This window comes from Aythya ferina (genome assembly GCF_964211825.1).
Source record: "Aythya ferina genome assembly, chromosome: 1".
Lineage (NCBI taxonomy): Eukaryota > Metazoa > Chordata > Aves > Anseriformes > Anatidae > Aythya > Aythya ferina.
This window is the reverse complement of record NC_140296.1, coordinates 28,681,426-28,698,188: the sequence shown is the minus strand read 5'-3', so window position 1 is coordinate 28,698,188 and position 16,763 is coordinate 28,681,426. Positions and strand designations below refer to the sequence as shown.

Here is a 16,763-nt window from a genome sequence, read left to right as displayed (position 1 = left end):
GGGCTGGGTGTGTGTGCTCACACACGGACCTCCTTCCACCCACGGCTTCACTTGGGGCATACGTATCACACAGGGAAAACATGCTCCTGATTGCTGAGCGCTAATCCCTTTACACGTGGGATGCCGAATTGAGATTTGTTTGTCTCTGGGAGCGCGACAGGTCTGCAGAGCCTGATACACAGGCCTGCGTTGCAGAGCAGAGAGGATTTGGGGTACACACAGGCTCAGATCACAGTGGCCGAGCTTGGCCGTGCTCCCTACACCCCTACCCCTAAGCCACGTCCCTTCCCAACCACTTTTCCAAAATCCCGAGAGCTTGCGGCGCAGCCAGAGAGCCCTCAGCCCCCAGCCAGCCCCCCGCTGGCTTATGCAGACACCGAGCCCCTCAGGGAGCAGCCAGCGGATTCCTCACATCCCAGTGTCAGGACCTGAGACCCCGCTGTGGCGGTTCCTCGCCCTCGGGACGAGAGGGGGCTCATCGCCGTCTCCGTCCCGTCCCCCCTCCCCGGCCCCGCTCTTTTCCGAGGGGTTGTTTTCCTCTTGCGTGAACGCGAGGGCCAGCGGGGCGCTTCCAGAGCGCGCATTTGTTCCCTTGCGGGGTTTGGCGACAACAAAACGAGCGCGTTTTGCCCCATTAATTATGGATAATGGAAAAAAGTGTAAGGATCTACACGGTTAAAGCAGCGAGCGCGCCGTCGCTGACGATGCCGACGGGTGTCTGGGGAAGGCGGACGCGCCCGGGTGATCCTGGTGGGATTGAGTATCCCACTGGGAGAGCTCGAAATGTGTGTCCTATAAAGGGGGAAACCTATAAATGTGGGTATCCTACAAAGAGAGAGCTGTGGATGTCTATATCCTAGAAAGGGGGAGAGCTGTAGAGATGTATATATCCTATAGAGGGGGAGAGACCAGTAGAGATGGATATTCTGCAAAGGAGAAGACCTGTTAGCATAGATATCCTACAAAGGGGGAGACCATTAAGGATGAATATTCTGCACAGGGGGAGACCTCAGAGCGTATATATCCTATAATGGGGGGTAGGTGTAAAGATGTATATCCTACAAAGGGGGAGACCTGTAAGCGCATACATCCTGTGAAGGGGGAGACCTGTAAAATTGTGTGTCCTACAAAGGGGCAGACTTGTAAGCGTACATATCCTACAAGGGGGTAGAAGTGTGAAGGTGTAGATCCTACAACGGGGCAGACCTGTAAGCGCAGGCACCCTACAAAGGGGGAGACCCGTTCAGACAAACACCCTCCCAAACGGGGGACAGCCGTGGCTGCCGCCTCAGCAGCCCGCCTCAGCCCCTCGCTAACTTTCCGAGCAGCGGAGCCCGGGGCTCGGCTCGGGACCGGGACCGGGACCGGGGCAGGGGAACGGGAAGGGGCCGGGAGCCGGGGGCCGCCCTCACGGGGCCGCCCTCAGGGACCCCCCCCCGGGCCCCCTCCTCTGAGGGGGGCTGCGGGAGGTGGGCGGGGCGCCAACGGAAGGGCCGGCGGGGCCTTGGCGGGCAGCCCCGGGCGGCGGGGCCGCGCGCGATTGGCCAGGCGGGCTGTCACTCAGCTCACGTCACAATGCCGGCTGCGTGAGCACTGTAAACACTCGGCGGCGCGCTCGCGGCTGCCGCGGGGGCGCGCATCTCCCCCCCCCCCCTCCCCCGACCCGGCTGGGGGGGGGGGGGGCGCGGGGAAATTTGGGGGTGGGAGGCGCGCCCCCGCGCTTTGTCCCCCCCCTCCCCACGCGTGCACGCGGAGGCAGCATCCCCCATAGGGATGATGTAATTCCCCCTGCCCCTGCCCGCACCGATCCTGGCACCGCTCGGGACACGCGCGCCCCCCCCGTGTTCCCCCATTATTTTTTTGGGGTGGGGGGGTCACAGGCACACACACGCGCGCGACACGACCCCTTTCCCCCCCCCCTGTGCGCGCACACGCCGCCCCCAAATTCCCTCCCCGCTCCGCACCGCGCTGCCCCCTCCCCAAACGTGCCCCCCCCCGCAGCCCCAAAATCACCCCGATCCGCCCCAAAACCCACCCCACGGCCACGCGTGTCCCCGGCACTTACTGTCACGGACCGGGGGAGGTGTGTGTGGAGGGTGGAGGGGGGGGGGGTCGGCGACAAGGACGGGACCCCCCCCCCGCCGCTGCCGGCGCTTCGCAGCGAGGAAAAAAAAAAAAAAAAAGGATAATCGTATAATATATATAAAAAAAAATCCTATAAGGAGAATGAGAACCCCGCAGCTCTCCGCTCCCAGTAGCGGGGGGGGGAGGGAGGCTCCGGCTTTTAACCGGAGGAAAAAAAAAAAAAAATCGAAAAAAAAAAATCAAAATATCCACCCACCCGCCCGCCCCCCCCCCTCCTCCTCCACCTCCTCCTCCTCCTTCTTCGTCTTCTTCCTCCTCCTCCTCCTCACAGCCCCAACCCCCCCCTACTCCGGTCGCCTTTTTTTTTTTTTTTCTTTTTTTTTTTTTCTTTTTTTTTTTGTGCCGTTTCAGCAAAGCTGCGAGGAAGTTGCTCCTTTTGTTCCACTATTTATAGATTGCGTCAACGTTGCGAAAAGGGGAAGGCGGAGCGGTGGCACTTGGTGCTGGCCGGGGGGGGGCACGCACACACACACCCCATACACACACCACACACACACCCCACAGGCCTGACCCCGGGCTCCCCCCTCTCCTCCTCCTCCTCCTCCTCCTCTTTTTCCTCCTCCTCCTCCTTCTCCGAGCGCAGCCCCGCCCCGCTTGCCCCCCCTTTTTTCTTTTTTTGGCCTATTTTGTAGGATTTTGTAGGATTTTTTCCTCCCCCCCCGCCTCCCCTCAAGGCTGGGGGAGGGACGAACCTGTTGCGGAGGGAGCGGCCCTCGCAGGTGCAGCCGGCTCCGTGCTCCGGGCTTTTAGGGGAAGGGATTTGGGGGTTTTGGGGTTTGGGGTGTGGGTGTGGGGACACCCAGAAGAAGCTGGACGCCCCTCTGAAGGGCCTCGGGGAGTCCGAGGTGGCGGCGAGGAGGAACAAAAGGGGAAAAACGAGAATTAAAAAGTGCCAGCGCCAGGCCTTGCACCTCAGGCCCTCCCCCCATAAAACCGCCCCCGGCCCACGCACGGCGGCTGTGGAAATCCCAAAGGGGGAGAGTTTTGGGGGCACTCTCTTTTGGGGCAGCCGCTTTTGGGGCAGCCACTTTTAGGGGAGCCCCTTTTTGGGGTCTCCTTTTCACCACCCGCCTCTCTCCCCGCCTCCTCCGTCCCACTCGCGGCGGGCACGGCTCCCCCGTGGAGCCCCGGGGGTGGTTTTATGATGATTTTTATGATTTTTATTTTATTTTATTTTATTTTATTTTCCTCCTGCTCCGGTTAAAAAGGAAAGAAAGAAAAAAAAAAAAAAAAAACAAAACCCAAAGCGTGTAAGAACGAAAATCGCCTAGGTGGGAGGCGGCCGGGGCGCTCGGCGCCGCTCGTCGGACGGCTCCGCTTTTTTTTTTTTGGGGGGGGAAAAACTTAAAAAAAAAAAAGGGGCGAAAGGGAGGAAATAAGGCAAGGCAGCGGCCCGGGGCGTGGGGCTGAGTGAGTAAAACCCCATGGGGAGCGCCCGGAGCCCGGCAGGGGGGGCGCAAAGGGGCTGGGGGGCTGCGGGGAAGGGGGCTCCGTGCGGCTCGGGGAACCGAGGGGAGCTCGGCAGGGGCTTTTCTGGGGAGGCGGCCCCATCCCCAACCCCATGCAGTCCCCATCCCCTATCCCCATCCCCTATCCCCATCCCCTATCCCCATCCCAATCCCCCATCCCCATCCCAATCCCCCATCCCTATCTCAATCCCTTATCCCCGTCCCAATCCCTTATCCCCTATCCCCATCCCAATCCCCATCCCATATCCCCATCCCCATCCCCTATCCCAATCCCTCCCCCGGTTTCTCCTCTCCCCGGCAGCCGCCTCGTCCCGGCCGTTTCGTTTCTGCCTTCGGGGGAGCGCCGCCGGCTCCTTTTCTTTCCTATTTCTCCCTTTTTTCCCCCTCTTTTTCCCTTTTTTTTCCCTTTTCCAGGACGGGCACAGCGGCTCGCCTGCCCTCCCGAGGAAAGCAAGCGGGAGGCTTTCCCACATGGCTTTTTTTTATTATTTTTTTCCCATTTTTTTCTCTCTTTTCCCCCAAGTTTTTAAAGAGCAGCCGAAAGGGATCGCCTGCCTCCCGCCCCAGGCAGTGGGGTGCTTTATAGGGCTGCGCTCCTTGCAGGCTGCCTTCCTCGCACGGCCAGCGGGGCTCCGAGCTCCCAGCAACCTGCCGAGGGGCTGAGCGGCTCGAAGCGGGGACAAAAAGGGGCGAAGTGACCCCAAATTGAGCCTTTGGGGGGCACAGGCGCTCTCTGCTGCGAGAAGGGGATTTTTTTTGGAAAACCCTCCCATCCAACTTTTAGGGTTTTAGCGGCGGAGCGCAGCCGCTCAGCGCCTTTCCAAGCGGGATGGAGAGATCGAATGCAATCCCCCCCCCAAAAGCTATTTTTTAAAAAAGAAATGATGTGAAATCCTGCTTCCTAACAACTTTCCCGAAACGGCCAGGGCTCAGCCTGCCTTCGGAGGGAAGCGGGGAGGATTTGGGGCTGCGGGTTTTTTGGGGTCGGGGCGGCAATTCCTGGGTCCCGAGCGGCGTTTCCCAATGCACGCTTTGCTTTACAGAGCTGCCGGCAGCCGGAGCCGGGGGGGGATCCCCGCTGGGTCACCACGTGGAGGAAAAAAAAATAAAAATATCTCGATTTTGTAAAAAAAAAAACCCTAAAAATAATAAATAAAAAATCCCCCATCCCTCCCCGGGGTGGCACGGAGAGCCAGCGGTGCGAGCCGAGCTCCCAAGCTGCGGGGAGAAGGCAACGCGGGGACGGCTTTTGGGGGGTGGGAAGTAGGGGAAAGAAGGAAAAATAATCAAAAATAATAAAAATAAAATTCTAAAAAAGGTATCTGAGCAGGAGAAGGGGGTGAGGGAGGGGTGAGGGAAGGGCTCTGGTGCCGGGCTCGCCGTGCCCGCACCTCCAGCGGCCGGGGGCGGCTGGGGACACGGTTTTTCTTTTGGGGTTTTTGCTTGCCCGGTGTTGGGGGGGTCCCGGAGCACCCCCGGTCGCCACCGGCCTCCCAAATCCCAGCCGGGGCCCCGGAGCCCCGGGCTGGGAGCGCTCCCGAAATGGGCTCAAAAAGCCGGATTTCGGGAAAAACCGCGCAGGGAGCAAACCTGTTCCGCGCGTCCAAGCGGAGCCGGACCCGCAGCAAACCCGAGTCACCTCCAGGCAGATTTTAGGGCTTTTTCTTATTCCTCTTTTTTATTATTATTATTTTTTTAAACCATTTCGCTCTGGAACCTCTCCGCGCCGTGATTCCAGCATCGTTATTCCGGGCTCTGCTGCCTGCCCCAGGAGTGCGCGGCCAGCTCGCAAAAAAAACTTTTGCAAAAGTTTTTTTTTTTTATTATTATTTATTATTATTATTTTTCTCGTTCCGACGGATCCCTGCGAGGTTTTAGGATCCCCCCTTTGGCTCCCCCCTCCCCAAATAGCCTCGCTTTTGGCCAGCTCGGCTGCTCGCTGCGGGGCTGCGCAAACGGAGCGCGGTTTTTCGGGGTGTTGCGGAGGCTGAGCGAAAATCCCGGGACGGTAAGAGCCAAAAAACTGGGTGCCGGCTAAGGGCAAAATCGTTGTTTTGAATTGAGGTGGTTTGTTTATTTATTTATTTATTTATTATCTATCCATTTATTTATTTATTTTCTCCTTTCCCGCTGTAGCTGGAAAGTGTCAGCCGCAGCCTCGGTGCTGCTGCGTAAAATTAGTGGAGGCTTTAAAACGTGGGAGGATGTGTGCGGCAAACAGCGAGAAACCCTACAGAAATGCAAGAACCTGGGCTTGGAGGGAGGTTTCCCAGCGACGACTTGTTATTTTTTTCCCGATTTTTTTTTTTCCTTTCCCTTTCTTTCATTTTCTTTCATTTCCTTTTTTCTTTCTTTCCCCCTTTCTTTCATTTTCTCTTTCTTTCCTTTTCTCTTTTTTTTTCTTTTTCTTTCTTTTTCTTTCCTTCTTTTTCATTCTTTTTCTTTCTTTCCTTTTCTTTCTTTCCTTTAATTTCTTTCCTTTCTTTCTTACTTCTCCTCGCGACTATTTTCCCCGCGACTATTTTTCCTCGAAACCCTCCGTTCCTGCCGAGCAGCCGCAGGGGCAGGGGGCTCCGCTTTTGGGGTGCCCCCGGCGGCCCCAAGCCGGGCACGGCCGCGGGGAGCGGAGCGGGGCAGTGGGGTCGCGGCCACCCCGCTCCTCCCCGTTCCCCTCCGGGAACCCGCTCTCCCCTTTTCGTTCCCCAGCCCCAAAACCCTCCCGGCGACGAGAACCAAATCTGCCCGTCCCGACGGGCTTGAGGTCCGGGGCACCCCCCCGGTGGCAGCTTTCCCAGCGCCCCGTTTTAGGACGTTTTGTCCCACCGAGATGGCCCCGACCCTATAATTTCGGCCGTCCCCACTGCCGCCCCCGGGGGCACCGGGGCTGCCCGGTTCGCGTCTCGCCCAACTCGGCGGAGATTTGGGTGCGAGCTGAGGTGGGCTGAGCGCTGCAGATGGCCGCGTTTAGCCTCATTTTAGGGCACAACCTAAAACTCGGCGGGTTTCAATCCCGTCATTAAAAAACAAAAACCAGCAAACCACCAAATGCAAATCCTCGGCGTCCCGGGCGTCTGCCGGGACTTTTCTTTCTGCCGGCACACGGGGAGTTGTTTAACGCACGGGAAGGAGCGACGGGTTCCCTCCTTTGAGCAGGAGGTCAAACGATGCAATTAGGATAACAAAATAAAAAACACCCTATAAAAGAAAACCAACAAAAAAAAACAACGACCGAACCTGAAACAAACAAACAAACAAACAAACCCCAAACGCAGCCAACTCCGGAGGGTCGCAAGAGGCTGGAATATCTCCGGGAAAACAAAAAAAGAGGGAAAAAGGGGGAAAAAAAAAGACAACGAACAATTGCTTTTCCAAGGGTTTGGGGTTTGACCCGGTCGCGTCCTTGTGCGAGGAGGGGAGGGGGGGCCCGGGGGGGTCTCATCCTGCTCCCGATGCTGTGAGCGGGGCTCGGGGCCGGGAGCTGGCGGCTGCCACCGGGGCCGTTTGGGGATTTGGGGGTCGGGAGGGCGAGGAGGTGCCGCGGCGCCTTGGGGTTTCCCCAAAGGAAACTTTGTGGTGCCTTGGGAGGACGTGGGCAGCCGGGGACAGCGAGCGTAACTCCTGGAAAGCGAGAAAAAGAATGAAAAACAAACCAATCAACCCAAAAAATAAGCCCTAAAACCAAAACTTTTAGGGGCTGGCACTCGCTTCGGGTCATTTTCGCCCCTCTCCATCCCAAAGCGCCAGGCGCGGCGTTTGGGGCCGTTTCGGCAGCCCTTGGTGCCGGCTGCCCGGCTCCCGGGGGGACCGCGCTCAGCCCCCAGCCCTGCCGTGCCCAATGTCCCCGTGTCCCCCGTGTCCCCCCCGGGGCATCCCTCCCCTCCCCTCGGTGTCCCCGGGGTCCCCTTTTGGTCCCCCCCGGGTCCCCATCGCGCCCCCCGCCGGCGCTCCCCTGCGCCGGGCGGGACGAGCGGCTTGGCGAAGTCGCAGCGGCTTTCAAGTGAATTAGGGCTTCTCGGTAATTTATTATTATTATTTTTTTTAATTGTTCCTCTGCACCAGCCTCTTATCTTTCTCTCGCAGGCGGCCGGAGCGGTGAAAGCTGTCCCCCCCCTTTCCAGGCTGCAGCCACCGGGTGCTTCTCCAGCTGCTGCTGCGGGTCAGTATTTTGGTCACCTGTGTCCCCTCCCCGGTTTTTCTCGCTCCTGTCTCCTCGGCGGTGGCCCTGGGATGTCCCTGGGCACGGCGACACCCGCAGCGAGGGTGGCACTCATGGGGTGTGGGACGCGGGGGGACACCGAGGGGGGAGGTGGCACCCGCAGGGGGGCTGCGGAGGGGCAGGGACAGAGCTGGGACGCTTTAGGGTTGTGCTGGGATGATTTAGGGTTGTGCTGGGAATTGAAGGGACAATTTAGGGTTGTGCCGGGGCAGTTGGGACAGGGTTAGGAGGGTTCTGGGACAATCTTGGCGTGGTTTAGGACAGCTCTGAGACAGGCTGGGAGCCCAGGGGTACTGAGCCCCCATCCCTGGTCCTGGTGCTCAGCGTCTTGGGGGGAAGGGAAAGAGAAAGGGAAAAAGAAAGAGAAAGGGAAAGGGGAAGGAAAAAGAGGAAGAGAAAGGGAAGGGGAAGAGAAACGGGGAGGGAAGGGGAAGAAGAAGAGGAAGAGAAAGGGGAAGGAAAAAGGGAAGGGGAAGGGAAAGGGGAAGGGACCCCTCCGAGGGCTGGCTGCAGGCAGCCACTGCCTCCCACTTGTGCTGTCTGCCCCTGGGATGTCCGCCTCTCCCCGTCTCCTGGATGTAAAAATCAATATTTTGCCCCAAGTTTGAAGATATGACTGATAGTATCAGCCCCTCCTGGTTTCTCTGCAAGTGTACCGAATGCACCTTGTGGTTTCCTCCCTTTTTATGTTGTTTTTAAGCCTTTCCCCTGCTCTGGGTCAGCCGCCGGCAGGCAGCGCAGCGCAGCAGCCCCTTCCTCTGCCCCACACTTTGGCCTGGGAGCTGGAAACATGAAGGCAAAGGGCAAAAATTAAAACTGCCCCAAACTTTTTTTTTGGGGAAAAAACAGCCATCAGAAAACCAAACCCCAATGCTCACATGCCAGCAGCGGCCCTTCAGAGCTCCAGAGCTCTGGGAGTGTGAGTGGGGGACAACGGCTCCTGGAGAATAATTCAGATTTATCACACAAATCGTATCAAAGACATCACTATTCAGCTTGAAAATCACACTCAGAAAGCCTCTGGGGAGTTGTTTTCATCATTACTTTTGCTCAGAGGTATTAAATGCAGTTTATCCTTGGCCATATGCTTGTGGACCAAATTCATTAAAGACGTGTACGCTGTACAATCCCGCAGAGCAACTCTAATCACCAGTGGGTTTTATTTGACTTGGCAATGTAACGGTGGCGATTTGACTCATCAGGATGTAAATTAAGAGTAAATAGAGAAGAAGCGTTGCTCTGCATACATCTGAATTTACATTTCCTCATTTTAATAGATTAATTACTGTTTCTTCTCCGCCTCAATAAGTGCTCCAGGGGGAATTTGGAGAGGAGTAACCACTTAGTGTACTGAAGGGCTAGTGCACAGGGAAACTTGGTTCAGTATCTCCAATATACATCTGCGTAAGAGAAATGAAAGTGGTTTGAGTAATGAGGTGTGTGCGTTTGCGGGGAGCCTTGTGATGTGTAGACGTGGTGGTGCTGCTCCTGCTCCAGTGCCAGCTCCTGCCAGCAATGCACAGTGCTTAAGCATGGTGTGAGGTATCACTTTTTAACATTTTTAATCTGCTCTTACACCCTGCTCTTGTTTGTATGTTGCCTGCTTGGCTTGTAAGATCATTTTCTGGGAGTCCAGAAGCTGCCTGACTCACTACAGCCATTAAGCTACGGTGATCATGGGGAGCTGTAGTGTGCTTACAATATGTGGTCCTCATGGTATAGCCCAATGGCCTAAGGATACAAGCAAGACAGATAAAAATTATCAAATGTTATATGAAGAGGAAGTCTCGTTTGTTATTAAAAGCATGCCCGTGTAAAGCGATATTCGGAAGGGATTTGCTCATCGCAGAGTAGCTACCTTGTCTTGGTAATGCAGCGTGCCTTTTATTGCAGCTCGTGTGAGTGGCTGGCCTACATGTGATGCTACAAAAGCCGTAACTCAGTTAACACAATCTACACATCTTTGTCTGGTTTTATCCTGCTTTCCATATGTACTACACAACTGTTGCTGGTAGGCATCAGCTGTCTCTGATACAGATTTCAGGAAGCAGACCAGCAACACCTAATTCAGAAAGTTCAGCAGCGTTCCCTAAGTTACCACATCAGACTCTCACCCCTCTGAGAGCATCTTGAATTATTTGCTGCTTGAGTAGCTCATTTGGGATTGTAGGCCCAGATCCCCTAATGTTATCTGGGATCCTTGGGCATCAGGATCCTGTTTAGCTATTACTCTTAGAGGTAAATATCTGAGTACCTTTAGATGTTGGGCCTCGTTTTTTTTTTGTTTTTTTTTTTTTTTTTTTGTTTTTTTTTTTCCCCTTAGGTATTATATCAGAGATGTCTCATTGCAAATAGCAACATATGTTTACTAGAAAGTAAATGGACAAGAATATCCTGCTTCATTGTAGAAGTAATTAAAATAGTTATTTCCCTTACATCTATTCCTTTACTTCTGAATTTGGATGGCTACTGCAGAAGCAGGTACAGTATCTAATGTCCCAGCATCCCAGGAAAATCGTCCCCTTGCCCAGCTTAGACCAAGTTTGGGTGAGGAAAGGGGCCTTGAGTTGTCTCCCAGAGCTCAACAGGTCAATCGAGGGCCTCCTATGAGGCAGGAAGCAATCTGCACAGGAGCCTTCCCGTAACGATGGATGTGTTCCCAGGAGCTCCAGCTGAGGAATTATTATTCATCATACTCTGTTGAAACTTGTTTTATCATGCAGAAGGCAATTACATGAGTATAGCTGAAAATAGATAGATTATTGCTATCCCGTGGCTATGTGCACTAACTGTGTCTGCTGACTGAAGGAACAAGACAAGGCTAATGTGCAGAATTATGGTTTTTAACTTTCTATCTACGTTCTCTTGCCAGAACTGGTTTCTAGAATACATTTGTGCACTTGCCACGTTACTATGGAGGTTGTCCTCCGTGAAAGTTTTGTGGGCTTGTGCAGCTGGTGATTGTCTCTGCTCCTGCTTTTTGGAGCCCTGGATCTCCGAGGAAGGAAAATAGGCACGTCACGTGAACCCCCCCCAAAGTTTGTACTCGATATTTTAACTTCCCTTTGCAAGGCAGCTGCTGCATTCGCACGTGTGGGAATCTGGTGAGCCATACAATTTTAGGCTGGGGATTTCTATTCACTAGGGATTAGCTGAACTGTTTTCCTAAATCAGTCACCAGATCTGGATTCCAAATTAACAAAGTGGTACTGAGCATTAATGTAGGCTCTAGGTAGCAGCTTTGCAAATTTATTCAATGAAAGCATTATAAAGGCAGGCTGTCTAACTGCCTTAGCTTTAGTGCAGTGAACTCTGAGAACCAGCGGACTTACTGAATTTATAACAGCTAAAAAGCTCAGGTTCATTCAACTCCAAGGATGCTGAATGAGCACTGATGGTCTTTGTACAATTCCTCTAAACGCAACTACTCCCAACAAAAAAGTTTAGGAGATGCAGAAGGACTGCATCCTGGAAAATAGTCTTAGAAGGGAGCTCAGAGATCGTTGAGCCTCTCCCATTGACCCCCTATCCCTTTGTCTTGCTGGGCAGGCATTTACCTAGCCTGTTCCTAAAGATGTCCAGGGATGGAGATTTCACATCGCATCCCTGTGCAATTGATGCCAATGGAGCCAATTCTTGCCTAGCCTGTGTTTGTACACTGTGAAAGTGCAGAACTTTGTCTATCTCCCTACTAATTTGCCACCTATTTTTAAGATTGCTTCTCCAATTTGTCAAAATAATCTTGAGTTTTGGTCCTATCTTCCAGAGAGCTGGCAAGCTCTATTAGCTCAGACTTATCCGCTCTAACAAATAAATGTATTTTATCTTCCATCATCCAGGTTGTTAATGGAAATATTGAGAAGCCCCAAACTTACTCTGTACACCCTTCTATTTAAGTAATTCATTGTTGATAAATGATTTTAGTGATTGACTTCCCAGCCAGTCTGTACTCATTGCATACGAGTTTCCTCTAAACTGTGTTCTCTGTCTTGGGTAGAAGAATAATACATGTCAATGTTGATAACAGTCAAGATATGACACCTTCTGCTTCTCCCATCTGTTATCCTGTTGCAGAAGGAAACTAGATTAGTATGTCACCACCTAGTCTCATCCAAAATAGGCTATCTGCACATAATTCAGGACTTTATAAGGCCTGCAGCAGCAATTGCTGAACTATGGCCTCAGGTGAAGGCACTGCCTAGGAGTGGAGGCATCAGCCTGGCTGAAATCATGCTGGAGAAGCAGGGCTCACGAGGTGAATTACATCTGGCAAAGCTTTTGTGGTATCACAGCGTGGGCAGTGGTACCTCCAGAAATGTGAAACCTGCAGTCATTAACTTGATCATCCGTGGCAGGGCATGCCAAGATGCATCAACTATTAGACTGATGGAAAAGTTGGTGGGCTTTTTTTCTCCTGGTGGGCTATAATTTCTCTTCAGAGGTGTACAGTGTGACTCCTCATCTCACATTACACTTCCTTATAGCCAGAGGAGAGAAATACATACTTTGAGTATGTAACTCGTAATCTGATTTAGAGAGGAATTGCACCCAGAAATACTCTTTTGTATACAGTGTGATCTGTCAGGTCATCTGCAGACACCTCTGGTTTAGATGTCCAAAGTTATGTTATGCACTTTTTGCTTTTTGTGTCAGGTGCACAAAGTCCACATGTCACACAAGTCACTTCTGGTCTCTGTTGATTATTCTGAAAAGAGGGGCAAAACCTCCACATTGGGACTACCCCATCAGTTGGAATTTTAGGAAAGTCTGATATACTCAGACGTCTCCTATTATAACCTCATATACAAGGATGAGCTTCTTGTCTGCTGGATGTATCACTTCTCTCATAACTGCCATCATTTCTCTTGTCGCCTAGTTAAGAATTGTGGGTTTACATAGAGCCCTAGCCCTAAAAAAATCTTTAGGAAAAAAAGAAGAAAGCTTTATGGCTCGCAGTAGGGAGCTCCTATTAGGAAACTACCACTGTTGGAGTTCTTGGCATCAAAAACTCATCTCCGTGAGACAGAGAAGTTAATCTAAATAGATTTCCAATGCAGATACACTAAACAGTATTAAACACTTGTGCACACAATACTTACACAGAATTTAAATCCAATTATATAATAGTTATATATAGTATAGCGTATAGCATATAGCACATAGTATATAGTACATAGTACATAGTATATACTATACTACATATATGCTATACACTATACTGTATACCTTATAATATAATAGTTTATAACAGTTTACTTCACTTAGTTGATCCGGATTAATTTTTTTGGAGTGCCTTATGTAGACAAATCCTGAGCATGTTCTTGACAGAGCTAGAAGACAGAGCTAACCTGGCTGTGCTGTGGGCATGGATGATGACCCCGATGAAGTTCAAGCTCATGGTGCTTGCCCTGTGTCTGCTGGCTTCTGTGTTGCTGTTTGAGGGGTTATAGAAGCCAAAACCAGCGCTGGAATTATGTTGTAATCTGATAGATCCGATGACCTTGTTAATTTCTAAGGTCACAGATATTAAATCCTGGTGGCACGTGTGACTTCTCTTTTAGGCTTCTCTTTTAGGCTATAAAAAGCCAATGTGCTAACCAATAATTTTGAAGAGGATTTTCCCAAGGCTCATAGAAGAGGCATTGTATGTATACTGTATACAAGTACAGCAGTCTGCATGTCATGAGTGACACCATTTACACTGGATTTTTCCCCAAGGTGCTACGATACAGATAAGAATGTCTGATGTGAAATCGAACTGGAAAATGAACTGAATTCTAAAATTTGGTAAAAACTCTTAAGAAATAGATAACAGTGAGATGATAATTTATTGCAGCAAGGCAGGTGAAGCCCACACAAATGCAAAATAACACTTGGCTTTAAAATGTGAATTGCCATGTTTATACTTCTCCTCCTCCTGAACATTGCTTTGCTGGAAGGCTCTGTAAGGTTGCCATAGGACACCACAGAAATAGTAGGGATATGCTTGGGCCTTCTAGAACAAGTTACAAGGTATTTTTTTCTAACCCCAAGCTGGAGTCATTGAAATTTAATGCCAGAAAATTGCTTTAATTCAGTGCAAATGATTGGCATGGTTTCTGAGAAGGTACACGGTCTTAACAGTTATGTTAGAAGATTAAGAAGCTGCAGTTTTCATGGTGATCTCCCAGCCCATCTGTTTTGAAAAGATCAAAGAATGAAGTCATACTTCTGGGTCTGTGTTAACATCATGCTACAGAGAAGGCATTGCAGAAAAGGAAAGTGATCTTTACATATGGCAGAGATGCTGCTGCTTCATTTGTTCATGTTGGGAAGTTTCCTTTGTTATCTTTGTTTCAGAGAGCTTGAAGACAGCTCAAGATGCAAAACTACTGCATGAAATCACATGCACTGCTCTGTATCACTGCTTGCTATGTAGTATGCATGCACTTACTATGCTGGGTAATTGGTATGGCTGCAAATACAAGTCTGAATTTTATACAGTAAATGACAAAATTGCTCAGTTTGCATGTACATATTCAACAATAATGTTGATGTGTGTTTACATACATGTCTTTTTTTTAAATTTTCAGATTGTCATCTATTTTTAAAATGTGGCCACTTAAAAGAATGTTTTTGTCTTAAGAGCAGGTGAGTATTACTGGCTGGTGTTACTTAGAAGAATGAAATAAAAGTCAGGATGTTCTAAGTCTGGATATGCCACACTTGTAGTCAAAGGCAAGTTATATTTTTGTGTCTGTGTCTCTACGATGTACCATTATCACAGAATTATTGAAACCAGTGCTAGAGCAGATCTGAGCTCATCTACTCCTTCCCTCTGAACAAGGCAGAAGGAAATATACCTGTGTTCTCCTTAACAGATATTTGACTCGTATGCTATCTAATACTTACAGGAAGGGAGATCTGAGAACCTCTCGAGGTGGTTTACTCCAGTGCTAAGTCATTTTAGAAAACTCTTGTTTAACATGTACAATTTAGGTGAACAAGCCTGCACTGTAATCCGAATCTCTTTTGATGCAGATTAAGCCCGTTGCTGTCTCTTCTCTCTTCTGACTTGAAATGGCTCGAGAATAATTTATTTTTTCTTGACTCCCAGCCTTTCTTACAACTTTACTTTTATTCCACATCTTTCCTGATGCGTGGTGCCCAAACTGTATGCAATACAACCTGTGCCAAACAGAAGGGAAACATTCCTTAATACGTCTTGTAAGGCGTAATTCCCATCGTGCATCCTAGTAGTATGATTGCTTTTTTCATGACAACATGATATTGGTGGTTAATCTTCAGATTATTCTTCTATAATCTTATTATTTTTCATAACTGCTGCTTCACTTGTCATCCCTCAACCTCCGTGTGTTGCCTAAGTGTAGAGCTTCACTCTCATCTCAGTAGAGTTTCCCCCCTTTGTTTTCAGGCCATTTCTCTGTTTTGTTAAGATCGTTTAGATCATTACTGAGCTGTCCTGGCATATTCACCTACGTGCCAGTGAAAGCTGTGAAGCCTGGGGGAGATTTTCAGTGTTTGCCTTTGGGGTAGCTGTAGGTGTCCACGTGTGAGTTAGGTGTCTACGTGCCCTCTGCAGTCAGAATGAACAGATCATTCATTGTACCATTCATCATTAATTAATGTTAATTCAGTGTAAACGTATCAAGTGAGAGCTGTAGGCCTGCTCTAGCTTGGAAGGCCAATTGAAATAACATAATAAATGTGTCTGAGAAAGACATTACAACAATTTTCTAGCTTGTGCAGTAGGAACTGGAAGTAGGAGCCTCAATTACGCCTTCCTTTCTCATCTCTTTGTTCACATGGAACAGCTCTGCCTCTCACCTGCCTACTCCTTGTTTTTCCTTATGAAAATATTATGGAGGAATCTTGTTACAAAGCAAGATAAAAAGCTTATTTTTCTCTGAGCCTGTTAAAACACAGAGCATATACCTGCTCTGCCTAGGATTCAGCCATGGCTGGAAAGCAGCCCCCACTTCTGCAGATCTCTGCCTTTTGGTTCCTTGGCAAAGAAGTAGATCAGCCCTGGTGTGTGCTTGGATGTATTAGTCAGGGATAGTTTTGTTACTACTGTGCTTCATACTTGCTGTATTTTCTCTTATGCTGAGTGTGTCTCTGTGTTTGTTACCAAATAAATAAAATAGAAGTTAATATGTATGCAATTTCTTTTAATGGTCATATTTATGAATTTCCCAGGCTTTAAGCTGTAGGTTGGTGAAGCATGACATGCTGGCCACAATCGATGTTTTACTCTTGAGAAATAGGCCAGAAGCCTCCCAAACGTGCAGCTTGCCATTCCTTATGTCCAAAGAAGACTTGGAAGTCAAAATTTTAAGTGTTTGTAATGTAATTGTAAATCTTTGACTGTGATGACAGTATCACCTGATAGGAGGGTCTGTGTCTTAAGGCACCGCTGTTTTGTGCTTCCAAAGTGCAGATATCTCGGGTGGGATTCTTCTCATCTAGATGTAGATGTCTGCAATATGGATATCTGCAGCAAAGCGTGTCACCTTAGGTAATGTCTACAGTCAATGGAGAGGAGTGGATAATTCTGGGGAATTATTAATCTGACCTGGTTTTGACTTTTCCTTTATGACAAGAACCTCCTGCTAGAAGTCCCTACAGTGACTAAGTGAATTTCACCCTAGTGTCCTGTTAATGGGAGGGCTGACGCTGGGGGCCAAAAGAGGCCACCCACTGCCCTCAGCTGCCCCCAAGAGCAGTGTTTCCAGGAGACCAGTACAGTAGCAGCAGTCAGCTGTCACCAAAGCCCACGGAGGAAGGGAGGCCAGCTCTTAGCTAGCCTTTTTGGTCACCCTCACTGACACCAACTGAACAAGGAAGGGCCACAGAGCTCTGAGGCAGACTGAGCCAGTGCGTGGCAGCTGGCACTGCAACAAGCAATGGAGGCTGAGCTGTCAGGAGCAAAA

General features: G+C 50.2%; 1 protein-coding gene and 1 long non-coding RNA gene across 10 annotated transcripts in view; one reads left to right on the top strand and one right to left on the bottom strand.

Annotated features, from left to right (window-relative positions):
- LOC311445380 overlaps positions 1-2,275 on the bottom strand; it is a 46,667-nt gene extending 44,392 nt beyond the window's left edge. For both annotated transcript variants that reach the window (XR_014698368.1, XR_014698369.1), the window contains exon 1: positions 2,066-2,275. This is a non-coding gene — a long non-coding RNA (uncharacterized lncRNA). The remainder of the gene's footprint in view (positions 1-2,065) is intronic.
- Positions 1-16,763, top strand: part of LOC311445338 (uncharacterized protein) — an 80,479-nt gene that overhangs the window by 45,980 nt on the left and 17,736 nt on the right. For 3 of the 8 annotated variants that reach the window (XR_014698350.1, XR_014698351.1, XM_084537344.1), the window contains 3 exons: positions 7,695-7,770; positions 14,403-14,460; positions 16,030-16,168. Coding sequence is in view for 3 of the 8 variants with exons in the window: in XM_084537344.1 (XP_084393470.1) it covers positions 7,695-7,710 (16 nt within the window). In the remaining 5 variants the exon portion in view is untranslated. Of the gene's footprint in view, positions 1-7,673; positions 7,771-14,402; positions 16,169-16,763 lie in introns of all 8 variants that reach the window. The other 5 variants (XR_014698349.1, XR_014698352.1, XM_084537346.1 and 2 more) reach the window with 5 other exon arrangements.